Raw genomic sequence first — 15698 nt, 5'->3', positions numbered from 1 at the left:
GTGACCGCACTGGCATTGCCGACAAAGAACATGTTTGTGTGCGTGGAAATGTATTATCCTCCCTACCTTTTAAATTTGATCCATGTCCTGTAACACCCCTCTCCATACTTTCACTTTTAATGCTTACAGAGGGAGAAATTCATTTGTAAATGAATCCCTGTATTGAAGAACTCGTTTACTTACCCTAGTAGCAAAGAATTCTGGCCCAGATTTGGCATAAAGCTGGCACAGCAGGCATTCATCCGGCACTGGCATACAGCATGTGGGCCAAACATGGCCCGGGTTTGGCAGAGGCGGCACCGTCTTTAAGGCGGCACACAAGATTTGGGCCAGATGAAAAAGGTAGTATTTGGCCCAGATTTTAAAATTTGATAAGTTGGCCATGTGAGTTTGGCCAGTCTTGACCCACATTTAAAATACACTAAAATCATTTTTGAGTAAAGAAAAAAAATTCTACTAATCAGGTCACTTTGAGAAAAAGCGTGCCCATAGTGTGCCTAAAGCGCATCACTCCATGGGTTTATCAATTTCATTGCAATCGTGACACACCAACCTATCTGGTCCAGTTCAGGCCCAGTTGTGAGTTATTAACTTGGCTGAGACTTGGCCCAGATATGGTCCGTGTTTGGCCCTTGTCTGGAAGCCAGATTTGGTCCAGTCATTTACCGTAATTCACTGCGGCATGTGGGCCAAGCAAAACTTGATTGTGTGGGCCAGAGCTGGGCCAGAGAAATTTTGCTATGTGGGTAGCTAGCAATAATACAATAATACAAGTTTATGGCACCGCAGCATCTTGTTGTCATACCTTATTTACATTGTTTGCTTGTTTTATTCAACAAAACTAGAATAATAGTATTTAGTGCAAGTTGGTGCTACTTTGCCACCATATTGATTTACAGTAGGTTACTACCAGAAAGTTTCTGATTCTATATGAAATCGTTAAAATTGTTATCATGTTTTCATGATTATCATGTATTGTTTATATATATATATATATATATATATATATATATATATATATATATATATATATATATATATATATATATGTGTGTGTGTGTGTGTGTTTATATTTTGGTTTCTATATATTTTTTTAAATATATAAGTAAAATATGATGTTTTCAATTAAATAAAATGTTCACATTTGATATAATCAAGAAAGTCTTGTCTGAGGGGCGAAGCGCTGAGGGAGTGGCTTCAGTTGTCAAGGACAACAGCATCAACACAGATCGCGGTGACAACACTCCCGCGCCCGCGCACACACACACGCACAAAGAGAGAGAAAGAGGGTGTGAGAGAGAGAGAGCGAATGCGTGTGCATGTCTGAGAGTCAGTCATTCAGTGAATCGTTCCCTCTTCCTGTGCACAGACGCAAACAGTTGCGAACTCCTAACAACGGAGTGCCTCTGCTGGACTCGAGCTCTGCCCTGAGCAGCTGAGGAACCGCAGACGCTGGAGGAAGAGGTGGAGGAAAGGGAGGAGGGACACCGGTGAACAGATTAAAGCCCTCTCTGCTTCTCTCCCTCTTTCATTCCCTCCGAGTGAGGAGAGACAACTCTGGGCTCTGCATGCTGTAATCACATTGCTTCAGTGTAATTTGCTCCTCTCAATTACTTGTCCTTCCTCCTCTTGTTTGAACTCTGCTGCGGTCTGGAGGAAAGGCACCATTCAAAGGACTTGTGCCTCTCGCGTGCTTTTCCCTCTTCTCTTTCCTTCTCTCTCTCTCATTCTTTCTCTCTTTAAATGTGAGTGGAAGGTGGGATTGGGGGAGTGATTTAGGGAGTGGGATAAAGCGTTGTGGCCAGCTGGAGAGATGGGCAAATCCAACAGCAAACTAAAGCCTGAGGTAGTGGAAGATTTGTGCAGAAAGACCTACTGTGAGTACTGCTATATTTATTCAGTTTTTCCATGTCTAGTGCCATTTTGTGCTGGTTAATTGCATGTTGTATCTAATCATTATCCTCCTCTAAATTCAAGTGAAGCAGAACAGGCACTGCGTTTACTTTAAAGGGAAAGTTCACCCCAAAAATGACAAATTTGCAACTATTTAGCCACTCTGACTTGTTCGAAACCATTTTAAGTTTTCTTTTTTGTCCTGATGAAACACAAAAAAGATATACTAAAGAATGTTGGAAACCTGTAAACATTGACAACCATTGTATTTGTTTTTTCTACTATGGATGGCAAGGATGTCCAACATTCTTCAAAATTTCTTCATATAATATCTTCAACAGAACAAAAATCAAGCTCAAACTTATTTGAAACAAGTCAAGAATGAGTAAACAATTTGCATCATTTTAATTTTAGGGTCTCTTGGTTGATTTCTAAAAAATAAGCATTGGTGGATTCCATAAGAGACTGAGGTATACGCTTAACTTAGCTAAGCTTAGTCTATTGATTATGTTTGTTTACGTGTGTGTCCGGCCTGCCTGCCCTATTATGCATGATGTCCCTTTAAGTCGAACGGGATGATCATTTCGTCTCTGGGGTTATTGATTTTCCTCTGTCACTAATCATATAATCATTAGGCGTGCTTTGACTGGCTTGCATCTCTGTTGTGAGAAGATAAGGTGTACATAAACAGCTGGCAGCGACTCTCACGTCCTGTCAATAAGGTGTGGGACTAACTGAAAATTGTGTTGCAACAATTCCTCCCTAGTGTGGTGAAAACATGGCATTATCATCATTATCACATTAACTGGCTTTTGTTGATTTAAACAAGATGAGGCTTTGAGACCTTGTCAATGCTGCCTAATAATCACACGGAAAAATACAGTTGAAGTCAGAATTATTAGCCCCACTTTGAATTTGTTTCTTTTTAAAATATTTCCTAAATGATGTTTAATAGAGCAAGGAAATTTTTACAGTATGTCTGATAATATTTTTTCTTCTGGAAAAAGTCTTATTTGTTTTATTTTGGCTAGAAAAAAAGCAGTTTTAAATTATTAAACATAATTTTAAGGACAAAATTATTAACCCTTTAAGCTAGATTTTTTCGATATAGTCTACAGAACAAACCATCATTATACAATAATTTGTTTAATTACCCTAACCTAGTTAACCTAATGAACCTAGTTAAGCCTTTAAATGTCACTTTAAGCTGTATAGAAGTGTCCTGAAAAATATCTAGTCAAATATTATTTACTGTCATCATGGCAAAGATAAAATAAATCAGTTATTAGAAATGAGTTATTAAAACTATTATGTTTAGAAATGTGTTAAAAAAATCTTCTGTCCATTAAACAGAAATTGAGGGGAAAATAAACGGAGTCTAATATATCAGGGGGGCTAATAATTCTGACTTCAACTGTAGATTAACCAAATTTAATAGAGAAAGTAGAACAGCTTTGACAATTATGAAATAATTAATTGTGCATGACTGGATTTAGAAGCAATGGTTTGAGGGATTGATTTTTTTTCTAGTGCATGTGCTCTCTAGCCATGTTTAATCTATACGTTGTATTCAAGTCATTTACATTAGCACACAAACACTGGAGAGAAGAAGCAAGGGCTTGTGAAGTTTCTGTTGTTTTTCATAATGCAAATTTTGTGTCACCCTATTGGTCTTTATGGATCACAGTTTATTCACATCTTCTTCTCAAGCTTGCATCTCTGGGGTGTTCTTCAAATTCAGCCTTGAACTTGAATGCATATGGATAAAACTCAATAAAGCTTGACGTCTTTTGTGACTGTAACTATAAGCATGCATGCTAAAGTTCAAGTTTGCTGACCTCCAACCTCAAATATTTTTTTTAAGCAAAGACATTTGACCTGTAGAGAATCAAAATGTCACAGACTGACCTTTTGGCTCAGTACGAAGAATACAAATTTCATTGCAGAAAAGTATAGTAGATGTTATGGTCAGAATTATTGGCACTCTGGGTCAAAAAAAGGCTGTGTAAATAATTTATCCTTTCAATTCAAAACCCTTTTATTCAAAACACAGCCCCCTAAAAAACCCTTCCAATGAAGTAATACAATTGTGGCTACGATTCATTGCTGAATGATTCCCCATTTTGAACAGTTCAGTTTAATGCAGTGACCTGATAAAACAGATTTATTCCCCAATGAATCTGCTGTAGGGCTGGCACAGTGGCTCAGTGGTTCATTGTAACCTCACAGCAAGAAGGGCACTGGTTCGAGTGCCGACTAGACCAGCAGACTTTTATGTGTGGAGTTTGCATGTTCTTCCCATGTTCACATTGGGTTTCATCTGGGTTTAAATACATGTATATATTGTTATAGGAATAGGTTTTATTGAATAAACTAAATTAGCTGTAGTGTGAGAAGAAGAAAGTGTGTGGATGTTTTCCAGCACTGAGTATTGTATACTTTCAGTGTTGGGTTGCAGCTGGAACGGCATCCGCCACATAAAACGTATATCAGAGTAGTTGGTGGTTCATTCCACGGTGATGACCCCTGAAAAGTCAGGGAATAAGCTGAAGGGAAGGGAAGTGAGTGATGAATTTGCTTTGAATCTTTTATTTACACAGTGACTTGTTCTCAATTGCGGTTGTAAATGTTTTCAAAATGTTTACAATTATGGTTTAATTATTATTAACAAATCCCAGAACATCAAGACATTGTTTTCAGTCGTGCACCATATTCATGTTGTTTCTACAAATTTAAAGCCTTACATTTGACTTAAATGCAAAAACTCTGATTATTATTATTTTTTTTAAATATAATTACACAAACACTAATTATTAACACTTGTTTGGTTGCCAACTTAAAAAAAAAATCTAAATTACACAATGTTACATGAGGTTATAAGTAAATGGTTTTTGATTTGTAGATAAAAACATATAAGCTGCTCTGGAAAAAAATAAGAGATGTTTTTATTTGTTTGCTGTGTTGACCTTTAAAATGTAAAATTAACACTGTTTATTTAATATGCTAATGACAAAGTGTCTTCTAAATTTCGAGAATGTACCCTGTGCCATTTAGCAAAAATGATAATAGCTTTTCTCATTTGTCATAAGTGATAAGTATAAAGAGGTATCATAATTTTTAAATTGTTTTAATTGTAACCAACCTATTTATATATATATATATATATATATATATATATATATATATATATATATATATATATATATATATATATATATATATATATATATATATATGATATAGTGATATCATTTATACTGTAAGTATGAAACTTTTGTGCTAAAGAAAATTGTGACTCCAGGCCTTACATTTTCAGTTCCTTATAATACACTGTCAAAGATCTTCCAGCACCTACAAGTAGGTAACCTGTTTAATATTCTACCAAACCTACTTTAAAGTTGAATGGAATTTAAGCACATTCCCAGTGTTAGTGAACCGTTGATGTTTAATGAGCATCTTCAGAGGTCGGTTTTGTGCTCAACGGGGGGTAAAGCAGGGCTGTCAGGAAATAATTTCCTGCTTCTTCGCTGCAGGGTTAGATACAGTAAGTGTGTAAGCTGCACAAATCTATCAGACTGCAATAGAAGCCAAGCTTCAAAGACTGGTGTCAATCACTCTTCAGACTACAAGGCTTTTAATGCACTATTCATGTAAGTGACCTGAAGTGTTTTCTTCTGTCATTTCCTTGACATACTGTTGGTAATTTTTTCTTTTCTTTTTACTAATAAAAGAGTACTATACTATATAAAAGAGTTCAGATGCAAAAACATCTAAGTGCCATCTTAAATTTCCATCGAATCAATATTTTTCGCAGCCTCCTCTGTTTATGTGGAGATTTTACTTTAAAGAGCAGGACTTATTCTTTGCCATAAAATTGATATTACTGAATATACACACAGAAGTCTGATAAAAATGCTTATTTTAGAAGAACATTTCAGACGGCATTTAGAGGTTTCTGCATCTAAACTCTTCAATTGCAACCTTTTTTTTTTCTTTTTAATGCTGTGAGCTGTCTCTCGGCTTTTATTGAAGTTGTTAATAATTAGAATTTTTCATGCTGAAGATTTTGATTTAATACAGGACAACTTAAAATCGCAGCACATAATTGAAAGTGTGTTAAGGATAAATTGGGTTTGAGTTACGAGTTATGGTCTCTTTCCAGTGTTCGGCAGCTCTCCCTCTCTGATTCTTCTATTATGAGCTGATGAATGTAGTAACCTGTAATCAGTTTGATGTGAACTGATTTCTGCATCCAGTTCTTCCTTCTGTAATGTGAGATGATGAATTTCCACCTTCAACAGGATATTAAATGAAGATAAATATAGAGAAGGACATGATTTTGGAATTCATTGGATGACAAAAATGATTAATGGCTAAAATGCCATTTGGATGTCACGTATTATTATCCAAAAGCCTACATACTGTGTGTGCCAGGCAGGAGAAATGAAATGTTTCAGTTTTTATATTTTGTTTTGAGAACAACAGTTCTAGAGTACAAATAAGAGTACAAACTAGTTTCTGGCTCTACTGTGATTCACTGTGAAATGGATGAAATGGAAATAATTTACTAGTCAACTTCTCAAATAATTAAACAATAAATGCAGTATATATATTTTTTGGCAGATTCTTTTGAACTTAACCATAATTACCCACCAGTGACTATATACAACCATATCGCACTGCTGCAAGTGTGATATTGAGTTTATACAACAGTTCTACAGCATAATTGAGTAAATAAAAAAGAAAATCAAACACTGTTTCAGTCCTCTACTGATTATCTTAATATCTAAAGTGATTACAAAACAGTTTTTGCTCACATTTTAAGATTATAAGATTATAAAATGCCATCAGTCTAGAGACATTTCCTATTATTTCTCTGTTGCAATTGGGATATCAAAGTAAATAACCCTGAAAAAGCCAAAGCAATGCAAACACTGCCAGATTACTGTTGTGTTTACGAAAAGGGAAAACACTGAACACATGCAGGCATTTTTTCTTTCTTTTTACTGAACTAGTCTGCAGTAGTGAAACAGGAGATGCATTAGAACAGAACCCAAAAGTAACTCAGGGTTATAAAAAGAGTCGCCGACATAAAATACACACATTCCTGATATGTGAGTCCCATCTCACATGCAATACACTACAATTACTGGTATAAATACAGCACTACAACATACAAAAGAGAGAGAGATTGACTTAGAATATCACTAACCAGTTTAATAATGGTTTGATCAGCTGTACTTTATTAGTTTTGGAAGTCAAATTATGTAAATAAAAATATTTGGAGAAATTTGGGACTTTTATTTTTATATCCACATACACAAGGAAAACATAATAGACCGTCTAATTGCATGATTAAGTGTAATAAACTAATTCAGGATAATGTTGTCATTCTAATGTTCCTAATTATACTAATGTTGTCATATTTAGTTACAATGGCTTTTTAGTAAAATATAAAAAAACTAACAAAAACGTGTTCAATTAAAATGAAATACTATATTTAATAATTTAAAATGAATATAGCTATTAACTGATAAACTTTTACCTTTTTATTGATTATAAACCGTTAATTTGTTTGTGTGACTAACTATATATGTTGCAATTATAATTACCACAAATTACCAGTACTTTATGGTTTAAAAACAATATATTACTTACTATAAATTGCTTTAGTATTTAATGTGAGAAATCATTAATAAAAGTTATTAGAATATTAAGCAAATAAATACTGTTCAATCGCTGGGGTAAATATAAATATAGTGTTATACATTTATTACATTTTTGTTACATACATTTTTTATTACATATAAAGATGTATTATAGCCTATGCGTATTGACTTGCTATTATTTTCTTCATTATAATAAATCCATTATATAAAATAATCCTGTCCAATTTAGATTGTTTATATATCTCTGATGCTTCAGCAAAGCCAGCAAACGAGTATCTGCTATATTGACTCTGTCAGATAAATAATGACTGATCTTCTATGATGACTGAAAGAAAACTGTTCAGTCTATTATATTAAATGACGATCAGAAACAATGATCCTCATTCGCCCATCTCGATCGTCATATTTGTGAAATAGTATACACTATTGTCTATTGTGTGCACTATATTTGTTGTCAACAACATATATAAAAATATATTGATGACGATGCCTGAGAAGACGTTAATTACATTAACATTCCTCGTAACCATATATGGTTTGACTAGATTGTATGTGCTGGATTGTGTGTGCCTGAAACGTGTGTGGGTCTGCGGGTCTGCAGCTGGGTATTATTGGGCCCAGGCATGCATTTAAAAAAATAATGATAAAAATCACAATATAAAGAAAACAAACAGGCCTTCCTTACAGAATATACTTACACATACAAAATGAGTAGTAGATGAGCCATTCAAATACATAACAGATTTAAAAAGAACAAAACAAAAAGCAAGCAAGCTTTGGAGCAAATCTTCTCCCTCAGTGGTTTTTTCAGTTTTCCTTTTCTCCAGTCCTCTCAGTTTTTTTCTGTTTCAGCCTGGTTGCGGCTTGTCTCTTCTTGTTGTCTTTGCCTGGTGTCTCTGCTGTCTGTTCCACTCACCTCTCAATCTTTCCCTCTGTACTGCTGGTTTCACATCAGCCATAGTCATCCTCTCCTCTATACCTCATGCTCAAACGTAACCTTTGGGTTTTCTGGATTCATTCATATTTCTACTAGCAGACAGACAGCTGCCTGTTTGACTTAGCATCTGTTTAATAATATCATAATATCTGACTCATTCTTTTTTTTCATTCATTCATAGACACACACACACACACACACACACACACACACACACACACACACACACACACACACACACACACACACACTCTTTATTCTGTTCTAGTTAATTTTCTTCGGTCACCATGACGATGAGCTGCATCCTTTGTTCCATTTAAAGACTGCTAGCACATCTTCCACTGCTCTGATAAGTAGAAATATGAGGATATATTTCCCCTGCTTTCTAGAATTCAAATGAATAGGAAGCATTTCCACCTGCTTTACGGCTGATCTTTTACCATTTGCTTTGTTTTATGTGAAATGTTTTTTTTTTTTGGTCCTGAAATAGATTTTTTTAAATAATATTTGTTTAAAATTGTGCAGTAATTTTTGTACACCCAGGCTCATTGGCAATATGTGCCCTGGGCTACAATTTTGAGAACCGAGAAATGCCCTGGTCTACGTGTTCCAGCAGTTTTTTGTCAAGGAAGTACCGCTGCAGCCTGGAGAACTCCAAATGGGAGGGATTACACCTAGTAATCCCAAGTTGGGCAGGTGACCTCCAAGTGGGAGAGACTTAAGCCCCAGTCAGATCACTCAAATTTGTTATGATTTCGGCACAAAATCATAACATTCCTTGTCATGGGCATTCTTAAATGACAAATAGAACACAAGATTTAATAATTTCTTCTTGTGTACTGTGGCATAGTTCACAACAGCCAATGCCTTGCCTGCGATGCCTCATGACACAATCGCAGAAATATATATATATATATATATATATATATATATATATATATATATATATATATATATATATCAATATATATATATATTAGGGGTGTCAAAATCGAAATCGATCGAAATTTATGCTCAATTTATTGCTCGAATCAAAAAATAGAATCGTCGATGCTGCCACGCTCCCATGTCACGTCAGCTTGGCTTGCCAAGCGGGAAAAAAACAGGCTTGTTGAAGTGCATGTTGAACTGCAGATACAGGAGACCCGTCGACAGAACTTAAACCCTCTCCTCTTTCAATGAAGTCGCCGGTGTGTAAGCATTTTGGATTTCCAGTGAGTTATGTTGACAACGTTCGTGTTGTCGACAAAAAAACACAGTTTTGCAAGCTCTGCTATGTACGTATTAGGGTTCGTCTGATAGACAACACCGGCATCACGATCCTCCACCCGCCTCCGTTGCAAATCCGCTCGCGAAAAGTACACACTCAGGCCCTGTTTACAATGTCTCTGTTTTTAAATGGCATTTTAGAACGACAACGATTTGACATCCACAGTGGCGTGTAGCATTTCTGAGCAGCCCTCCTTCCTCTCTACCTCTGACACACACACACACACACACACACAGACACAGACGCACACACACAGCCATGGGCTCGAGACAGCGGGTTCAGGCATTCAGAGGATCAGTAGACTGCTTCAATCTTTCACTCACTTGTACTTAGTCATTTTAGCGAACACCTCAGATACTGTTGCCTGGTTCCTGTTGGTTGTGCGTCTTTTTTACCGACGCCATTATAACGACACAGATCACTGCCTATTCATGAGTCCCGCAGAAAAAGTGATTGACAGGTGGTAATTATGTGTGTATCTTGCCTTTATTCATTTACTGTATGATTTGTTTATGGGTAAAACAAAGACCATTCAGGTCAGGTAGTTTAAACGGTAGGCTACAAATAATTAATTGGTCATTAAGTAATTAATTAATTATTCATAATCGAAAATCGAATCGAATCGTGCTTTTATATATATTTACTTATTTTTTATATCTCATTATTTAAAGATTATGTCCCGGGCATCTGATTTTTTCCCTTGCTGCTGCTTATTTGCTTTCATTTTCTCATCTCATGTTCAGGCAAAGTATTTAGTAAGAATCCCATGGCAGTACCAAGTTCACTCAAGCTGTTGATAATTCCAACATTATAATATCCTGAAATTGAGAGGCGGCCAATGTTGGGCTCGTAGTTTTTTTTGCAGAAGTTAAGCCAGCCAGCCAAACAGCTTTTTTGTAGCTTGGTAAGATTCAATGTAGAATCGGCGCTCAGTAATAGAGTGGAAGGATTTATTGGTACATGATATTCAGTCATTTTAGATAAGATAACACACACCTCATTCTAAAATTGTTGCACTTTTCCATATTTCCACACCATACTGCAACTTTAATTATTAGGTAAACACAAAACAAAAGTCTCCATTTTGAGCTCCTTCATAGGATCGAAAATTGTAAACACTCGCTCCATCGGGCTTGCAGCTCTCAGCACCATAAAAGCTTGTCACTGCTACCAAGCCGACCAATTTATAGAGATTGCGCTATGCGTAGAGTTGATGTCAGCCACGGCAAGGATTATGCAATCACGCGAGCGAAGGCTGCAACAAAGCATATCTGTGCGCTTGACGCAGAAGTATAAATCAGCCTTTATGTGCCTTCGTGACAGTAAAGCTGGTGTCATGTCGAATTGTGTCCTCCCCTAGGAACCGGAATTGAGGGATCCTATTTCTTTTAGTGGAGTTTTAATCGGTAGAACTTGTAGCACCTGGTTAAAAATCCAGTGACATCATATTGTCATTTATATGATCTAAAAAGTCCTGTAGTGACCATTAATATTTTTTAAAGGATACAGTATATTTCATATACTGATGATTACATAAAGGCATGAGTTGTGGAATCAAGCATTTCTCTTTCATTCAGTTTATTAGTTTATTGCAAGCTTATGATCAAAGATGATTCAGTTAGACAATTTAGTTTCTACTATATGTTATATTTAGATATTGCTAAAATGTTTGCAAATTAAGAGCAGCTCATATATGGCAGACTCTGAGCAAACACCAAAGCACCATGCATGTTTGAGAATATGTAGTAAATCAAACCTAGGCTCTTATTGCTCTTAATGCACTCCAGACCTGTTTTTTTTATCACATCACAACCCCGTTTTTGCATCGAGTTTGCAATTCTTGTCACATGCCCAGAACTGATGCTGGTACATAAAACATGGTGTTTAACTTAGCGACAACAAATAGTTATATATTTATTAGAATGTGTCAGTTATGGAAAGTTACACAGCGATTTGTATACAGGACAAATCATGGTCTTTCAGCTTTTCTGTAAACTTCACCTACTGTCAGAGTGTCACAAATTGCATGCAGAACTCAGAGTTTTCACGAAGGAGCATTTGTGTTAGTGTGAACAGGCCTGATAAATATGATGGATAAAAACTGATTTGATTCTTCCATTCCTTCATGCTGTGACCTCTGTACTCCTCTTGAAGGAGACAGTCAAGAGAGAGACCAGTGGTGATGGCAACCAGGTCAGTCAGCTGTTCTCAAGTTTCCAGCATTGCCCCATCTCCTTCTCTGCCTTCATATTGAGTTTATGTCCACAAATAGGCTTAATCAAATATCACAGTGGGTGGCCCAGGGTAGAGGCGATATAGCAGGCATTATGTGGAGCGAGATTTACCGAGAGTCTGCTTCACAGAATGTGGCCCACACAGGCAGCCTGGCAGGGGATGTCCTCTGATTCACATAATCAGCAATGCTCTGCAGTGAGCTGTAGTTTCATGAGGTCTTTACCGATGGATCGACTGAGTAAAGAGTACTTTCAGAGCAGATTACTCACTTTAGACACAAACATTTAGACTATGGAATGCAACTTTTTTTTCAACGAGTTCTCAACTCAGGATTTTAGTATCCACTTTCCTAAAGAGTCCAACCTTGGTCAGAGTCAACTGCTGTAACATTGTGGCAGATGTATGTTATAGAAACCTTTCTGATTTAAGTACAATTACAAAAACATCAACAAAAAAGTTGGTATTTAATGGTAGGTTTAATGGTTTTAGTCAGTAAGTAACATGAAAATGATTTTAGTTTAGCACCAACATTTGTTTGTCTTGGGGTGATTTAACACTTAAAAAGAAAGTTAGTTTAATTGCTTTTGTCTTGAATAAACCACCATAGGCTCAATCTGAAAACATAGCCCTATAAACATTTCCCGCGACTGCGGATTATGTATCCAGAGGTACGCATGACTGCATTTTGTCTTTAAAATGAACGCTACCGGGCGGTATAATGCCGTTCCTTTTCGCATTTACCAGCTGACTGCTTACCTTCGTGTGAACTCCTGTGCCGCTGTTACACCCCATTCACACGGGGCTTCAGCGTCAATGCTTGACTGAGGGTGTGTCTGAATTTGGGGCTGACACGATCATCATAGCAGCGTCAGCCAATAAAGCTATTCTGCAATCGGCTACTGTCTGAGCTGGGAAATTTGCATAGCGATCCTTTTGGGTGACGCTTCCGTTGGTGTTTGAAAAGTTGAGAAATTCCCAACATCTGCAGCCAGCAACACCACTGAAGTAGTGCTGGCAGACTCACAATTCAGTTCGGTAACGCTTGACATCATCCGTTCAAAATGAATGGGACGTGTTGACGCTGACGCCCTGTGTGAATCGGGTGGTACAAGTTTGACCAGTTAGCTCGCCATGTACATCAGCGGATGCAGAGAGGAGTTAACAATGATAACAGGTTTCGAGTCTAGTAAAGAACCGTTCCAGAAAGCGGGTAATACAAAAACAGGATCCAAAAAATAATAAAACCAAGTAAATAACAGGGTGAGAATGTGGTAAAATCTGAAAATGTGGTAAAAATCAGGCAAGGGCTTTTCTTTTTTTGTACTGATTTTTAAAACTGTCAGTTGGATTTAGGGAAGTGGGTGGGTGGGTCAGTCAGTCAGTCAGTTGACAGCGGCCTCTGGTGGATTTACATGAAAACAGCAGATGAGAATCTCAAAAAGGTCACATTGTGGCCTTTGGTGGATTGGCTAAAACAAAAACTGCGATAAACTGAGCTCCTAGGATGTATTTGCCACTCTCCAGAAATGTATATAGGGGTAAGTTTTCAGAATGAGCCTGGGTTGGAATAAACGTAACATAAATGTTGTTGTTTTTCTTATTGTATTTGTTGTGGTTCAGAAATTGGGCCACTCAACATCCCTGTCCTTCATGTATTTGCTAAAGATGTCAGCATTTTATGTTTCTTTTTTTGCAGATTTGATATACATGCCCAAATGTCAATAAAGCAGCGTGTCTCTTTTGAGCTCCTGGTTAAACTGAGGCTTATTTTCAAATGGCTAGGAGATGTAGCAAACACAACATTTTCCCTTAAGGAAAGTCAAACTGCGGGATTTTGATAACTCAAAAGGCACATGGATTTCTGCAACTATGTCAGAACGCCAGGTTGGATCATATTCACACTTTAAATGAACCATATCAGAGTTCATTTGGGAGTGAACCGGGATAACCTCTTCAGCTGGGTCTCTGTCTATTTGTTGGTGTGCACCAGACTGTGATTGCTGTATTCACACCTGCGCAAAAATTCGGGAAACAACCTTGTTTTTGATTCATTTAAACCTGACAACACAGACGTAAAAAAATTTTACATTTACTTTTGTGCTGCAGACAAAGTTAAAGACAAGTGGAAAAATGATCAGACACATACAAAAAAAAGGAGAAGGAGAGTGACATAGTGGGCAAGCTACCAAAAGTTAACCCTCTTCTGTTGTGGGTCACTGAAGACCAGTCATGCTGCAGCATTTTGAAGCATTTGTAGAGGTTTGATTGCCCGTGATGAACGTCAATTTCTGTGCTTTCATTTGGAGATTTCAAGAATGTGGGTCACCAAACAGTTTTAGGGACTTTAGGGACTCTGTTGACTTCTGTCTGTAACTCTTTGCAACCAACATTCTTCTAAGTATCTTCTTTTATTTCATTTATTTTCCTTCGGTTTAGTCCCTTTATTCATCAGGGGTCGCTACAACTGAATAAACAGCCAACTTATATGTTTTACACATGCAGATGCCATTCCATCTGCAACAAAGTACTGGGAATCACCCATACACTCTCATGTTTACACACATACACTACAGACAATTTAGCTTACCCAATTCACATATATCACATGTTTTTGGACTGTGGGGGAAACTGGAGCACCTGGAGAAAACACACATGAACACGGGGCAGAAAAAGGCCAACTGACCCAGCCGGGACTCGAACCAGTGACCTTCTTGTGAGGCGCCCTCACCCCTTCTTCTTTTACTTTCAACAGAAAAAAAAAACCTTTTAACAAAAAAACTTACAAACTTTAAGGACCCCAAACCTTTGAAGCAACTTAAGTAAAAAAAGAAATGTCATGATTGGTCGAGTTAGCTTACCAATACAGTTTCTGTTGAGAAATGAGACTGGCAAGGTTTCAATGTACATATATTTAGATTTCTTCTGAATGTATTAAAAATATGACCTCAGTGCTGGTGTATCTGATATCATTCGCGTTACAAATCAGACAAATAAGAGTCTCTGAGAGTTCATTGGCTCCCAAGACATTGTTCATTATTCTTTGCCTGTCTCTGTCTCTTGCTCTCGTCTTGCTCTTTTGCTGGTCTTAATTTGCTGCCATGGTCCACGATAGCTGACAGTGAGGGGGGAGAGGCTTTGTAATTGTGTTGAACGAGCAAAAGGGCCCTGCAGCCTGATGGACAGATTAGATGAGATGGCTGGGCTATAGGCTTGGTTATTATGCTTTGAGAGATTGCAGAGTGTCTTTTATTGCCTGTGTTATTTTGATAGAGAAAGCTGTTTTTCTTCCAGGCTTTTTTCTTGTTGTTCTTTGTTGTACGAGATGGAGAAGGATGTTGTAGATGGAGTCATGTTGGGTCAGAGCACTGATGAGACACACCTGTGTTATGATGTGTCCTCTTGCCCTTGTTTCTTCCTGTCTGGGCTGCCTTTTTATTATACCTACAGGTTTCTGTTGCCCTTTAGTTATGTAAATATTTTAATACTTTATTCGTTTATTAGAATATTTGGCTTTATATTCGTCTGGTGCTCTCTCTTCTTGTCAAAGCCTAAGAGCCTTGTTTCAACAAATGTCTTCGTTTCAACATGGGCTCATTCTGAAAACGTAGCCCGATATACATTTCTGGAAATCGCAAATGATATGTAGCAAGAGATACGTATGGCTGCATTTCATCTTTAAAATGAATTATACGAG

The 15698-nt window shown here is 37.0% G+C and overlaps 1 protein-coding gene across 2 annotated transcripts in view; it reads left to right on the top strand.

The window, feature by feature from the left end:
• The first annotated feature begins 1266 nt into the window (after positions 1–1266).
• ncs1a (neuronal calcium sensor 1a) overlaps positions 1267–15698 on the top strand; it is a 50734-nt gene continuing 36302 nt past the window's right edge. Inside the window, 1 exon segment of one of the 2 annotated variants that reach the window (NM_001328512.1) lies at positions 1267–1877. In NM_001328512.1, the coding sequence (NP_001315441.1) occupies positions 1814–1877 (64 nt within the window). In that variant the 5' untranslated portion in view covers positions 1267–1813. 2 annotated transcript variants of the gene reach the window in all.

Source organism: Danio rerio, chromosome 5, assembly GCF_052040795.2.
Source record: "Danio rerio strain M-AB ecotype USA chromosome 5, GRCz13ab, whole genome shotgun sequence".
Taxonomy (NCBI): Eukaryota; Metazoa; Chordata; class Actinopteri; order Cypriniformes; family Danionidae; genus Danio; species Danio rerio.
This window is presented reverse-complemented; position numbering and strand designations above follow the sequence as displayed.